The sequence below is a fragment of the Cnephaeus nilssonii genome (assembly GCF_951640355.1).
Source record: "Cnephaeus nilssonii genome assembly, chromosome: 19".
In the NCBI taxonomy this organism is placed as follows: Eukaryota; Metazoa; Chordata; class Mammalia; order Chiroptera; family Vespertilionidae; genus Cnephaeus; species Cnephaeus nilssonii.
The window spans coordinates 8858697-8862910 of record NC_137090.1 but is presented as its reverse complement, the minus strand read 5'-3'; the positions used below and the strand labels follow the sequence as shown (position 1 = coordinate 8862910).

The 4214-nt window shown below is 64.4% G+C and overlaps 1 protein-coding gene across 1 annotated transcript; it reads right to left on the bottom strand.

Moving 5' to 3' along the window:
• Window positions 1–2507: 2507 nt before the first annotated feature.
• On the bottom strand, window positions 2508–3901 carry NEUROD2 (neuronal differentiation 2; the record flags this gene model as incomplete). The annotated part of the gene is made up of 1 exon (XM_079798944.1): window positions 2508–3901. Exon 1 carries the CDS (start codon window positions 3651–3653, stop codon window positions 2508–2510), a length of 1146 nt encoding a protein of 381 aa, XP_079655070.1. The 5' UTR covers window positions 3654–3901.
• Window positions 3902–4214: the final 313 nt, after the last annotated feature.

Sequence of the window (4214 nt, the reverse complement as noted above, 5' to 3'; positions counted from 1 at the left end):
CAGTGCGCACCGGAGTTTTCTGGGCGGAGAATCCTTTCAGGGAAGTCAATTCAGAGATGCCTCTGCCCCTGAGGCCCAGAGAAAGAGACTGTGAGGCTACCTTGTCTGGGGTGGGGGAGCGGAGCGGCGGGCAGGACAGCCTCCTCTGAGGTGCCCTTCCTCCCCCCCTAGGTTGAGGACTTGCCTGTGTGAGGCGCCTCATCAGGCGGGAAGGAGGCTGTGGACCTGCGGGGTTCCCACTGCCCTGCCGGGGGAAGCTCGGAGCTAGGTCCGGGCTCCGCTCTACCTGGGGGGTGCCTAGGCTTGGGCATCCTCATAGAGTTCTGGAGTGTTCCGTCAACCTCATCAGCACCCCTACAGATGTCAACATTCCCGGGAGTCCACTGAACACAAATTTGAGACGGAAAAGATTTCCTCCATTCATATTCCATCCTCATGACCTTATCATTTTTTAAAATAAATTTAAAATAGGCATGTCTGGCTTAAATGGTTGTCTGTTTATCCCCGCACACTTGTTTTTGTTGCCACAGTGCGCAGAGAGTTGTCAAATAACTGGCTGCTCCCAACTCGGTCACTTTTCAGTGATAAAAAGGTATTTTGTTTCCCATGGAGGTGCGCTGTGTGCGTGTTTGGGAACTGGAGGAGTGTAAGGAGATGAGTGCAATGCTTTGTGCTGTGTGTGTGTGTGTGTGTGTGTGTGTGTGTGTCAGGTCTGGGAGGCACAGTGAGTGCAACCGTTTGCGTGCCCAGTGGGTGGGTGTGAGGGATCTCCAGGGTGGGAATCCTACCCAGGATGGCCAGGGTCCCCGTACCTGGCCTCTGCACAGTCACTTGACTGTCTCCTTCACCCAGAGCCCCAGCTCAGTCCCTGGAATGAAATGAGGCCACCGTGAGAAACCGGTCCGGCTTTGCATCTCATTTACATAAATATTTATTAATCGTCATTAAACTGAACAGAAACACGCAATGCACTTCGGGTGTCCGACGGGAGTTTAATCTTCGCTACAAGAGGAAGGTGAAATTGCGTGTGAGTGTCTGGGTGGATGCGTGGGTGTGTCGCCTGTGGGTTTGCATTTTGCACCGTGTGTTTGGATGCCTGATCTCCTGCCTCCGGTGGGCAGAGGGTCTTCTTTTGCCCCTTTTTTGGGGAGCCTCCAGAAGGAGCCCTCAGCCCTCTCCCTGCCCACCTGCCAGCCTGAGCCCAGAGGACAACTCGGACAAAAACCCCTCCTCCAGCCACCGGAAATCGCTGGGCGCTGGCGCCCACCGGAGCACAGTTGGGCGGGGCGGGGCTGCCCCCAGATCCTGGCCTCCAGTCTCACCACAGGAAGGGGCACAGGTGCCTGAGGGGGGGTGCGGGAAGCCACGGAGCTCTCCTCCCCCTGCCCCGGGACGCCCGCGCCGGGCCCGAGTGTGCGTGAGGTGTGGTGTGCGTGTGTACGTCTCTCATGCAAACCCTCCCTCCCCAAACCGACCCCCCCAACAGTTTGCCATTCCATACAAATTTGGAAACAGGTTTTTAAAAAACAGCGTGACGCACAAGGGGGACGGGGCGGGGGGAGGGCAGTGGCACTGGGGCCCCCAATCTCCGAGTCACTGATTGTAAGAACCTGGGGAGGAGGAGCTGGCGGCGCCGGCCCCCACTTCACCAAAGTGCACAGATCCGCGCTTGGGCGGCGCAGCCCGCGGGCCGGGAGGGGCACCCCGGGGCCGGGCCGGGCCGCTAGGCTCAGTCAGAACCTCCTTGCATAGATATTTGTGTCTTTTTATTATTGGTAGTAGTATTTTTTGCCTTTTATTGCTTCTAAAAGTTCTTACTGCGTTTTCTCTCCGATCCGGACTTTGCGTTCGGCCTCCGTCGCCTCTTAGCTTTTTTTTTTTTTTTTGTACGTTTGTTTGTTTTTGTTTGTTTAAAAAAAGGGAAAGGGGAAAATGGATTCTAGTTACAAATTGTCTTGGCTTCTCTCTTTCCTCTCAATCCACGTTCCCTCCCGCCAAAATTAAAATCACGAAACGCTGAGACTAAGGATTGGGGTGAAGGCGATCCAGGTCCAGGCTTGGGCAGCCTGGCTTCTGCCCTCGTTGGGAAAGAGGGGGCGCCCGGCTCTGCTCTGCCTCGGGGAACTATCCCACAGCTCAGCTGCCCCCTTTCTAACCCGTCGGGGTCTGCAGGGAAAAGGGAGAAGGAAACCTAAGGGTAAGCGGGGGGGGGGGGGGGGGGGGGAGGGGGTTGTCTCCAGGTAAGTGCCCTAAGGGGATCCTTGGAGAAGAACTCCCTGGGTGAGAGGAGGAGGGAGCCCCTTGGGGAGAGAGAAGGCGAGTCCCCTGGGGAAAGCGAGGCCCCTGGGACGGCCACCCACTGTTCAGAGGACCGTGCTGCCCAGAGAACCGCGGGACCGGCGGCCCGCACCCCGCGCCCGGCGCCACGGGGGTGCCCCTGCGCTCAGGGGCTGGGGACAGGGGTGCGGGCAAAGGCAAAAGAAAAAGGAAGGGGCGGCCTCGAGGTCTCAGTTATGGAAAAACGCGTTGAGCTCCTCGTACATGGGGCCCCGGTCGTGGTGAAGGTGCATATCGTAAGACAAGAGATTCTCGGAGTGGACGCCCCCGCGCACCGCGGACGAGCCGAAGACCAGTCCGTGGCCCGCGGGCCGCGAGCCGGGCAGGGCGGAGTAGTGCATAGAGTAGTGGTAGCTCTTCTCGTGGTCGGGCGACGAGTCCTGCTTGAGCGAGAAGTTGCCGTTGAGGCAGAGCGGGGGGCTGAGCGGGCCCTCGTACTCGGAGCTGTTGTAGTCCGGGCTCGCCCCGCCGCCGCCGGCCGCCGCGTACAGCGTCTCGTAGGCGGCGCAGTAGCCGTGGGTCCGCAGGGCGTGCGCCGCGCCGCCGCCCAGGCCGCCCGCCGCCTGGCACTGGGCGCCCGCCAAGCGCGAGCAGGGGTACGGGTACGGGTGCATGGCGAACGGGCCCCCGGAGCCGTGGAAGCGGCCCGTGCCGTCCGCGCCCTGCTCCGTGAGGAAGTTGCGCGAGTTGAGCTGCAGGCAGCCGGCCACCAGGTTGGTGGTGGGCTGCGACAGGCCCTTGCACAGCGTCTGCACGTAGGACACCAGGTCGGGGCGCTTGCCCGAGCGCAGGATCTCCGAGAGCGCCCAGATGTAGTTCTTGGCGAGGCGCAGCGTCTCGATCTTGGACAGCTTCTGCGTCTTGGAGTAGCAGGGCACCACCTTCCGCAGGTTGTCCAGCGCCGCGTTCAGGTCGTGCATGCGGTTCCGCTCCCGCGCGTTCGCCTTCTGCCGCCGCAGCTTGGAGCGCTCCAGGCGCGCCTTGGTCATCTTGCGCTTCTTGGGCCCGCGCTTCTTGGGCCGCTCGCCCTCGGCCTCCTCCAGCCCTTCCTCCTCCTCCTCTTCCTCCTCCTCCTCGCCCCCCAGCTCGCCTTCCTCTTTGACCTCGGCCAGCGCGGCTTCCGGCACCTCTTCTGCTCGGAGAGGGACCGGCTTGGCTGCTCGCGCGGGCCCCGGAGCCCCCGGCCCCGGCGGCGGCGGGGGCGGCGGCGCGTCGCCCTTGTCGCTCCTCGGCTCGTCGTCGTCGCCGTCGCCCCAGCTGGCGAACTTGGGCACGTCCGAGAGGAGACTGGGTTCGCTGAACAGGCGGGTCAGCATGGTGCCTGAGGGCGCCCCGCGGGCGAAGGGGAGACAGAGCACAAAGTGAGGGGCACGCCGGGGTCAGAGCGCCTTCCCCCAGCCCACCTGCCCCCCCCCCCAGTCCCGTGCGGGTTCCCTGCCGGGGCCCAGGACGCCCACCTCCTCCGCCCGCCCCGCCCAGAGCCGGCCCAACCCCGGCCCGGCCGGCCGCCCCGATCCCGGCTCAGGCCCGGTTCCCCGCGCTGGGCCCCGGCTGCGCCCCGCGCCTGAACCGGGGCCGCGCCCCGCGCCTGGGTCCTCTCGGGGTCCGGACGGGGAGCGGGCAGGGGCTCTGGGGAAGGGAGATCTCGCCGGGGAGGCGGCGCACCGGCCCCGAGAGCCTCCTGGCTCCCGGCGGGGAGGAGGGCTGGGCGGCCGCCGGTGGGGACAGCTGCCCGCTCGGGCCCCGGCGCCCCGGCCCCGCCGCCCCCCGCCGCCCGCGGCTCTCACCCCTCCGCGCCCTAATCCAATTTGCAACTTGGCCGCGCGCCGCCCCCAGCTGGGCCCCCACCCCCGCAGCCCGGCTCCCGAGGCGGGAGC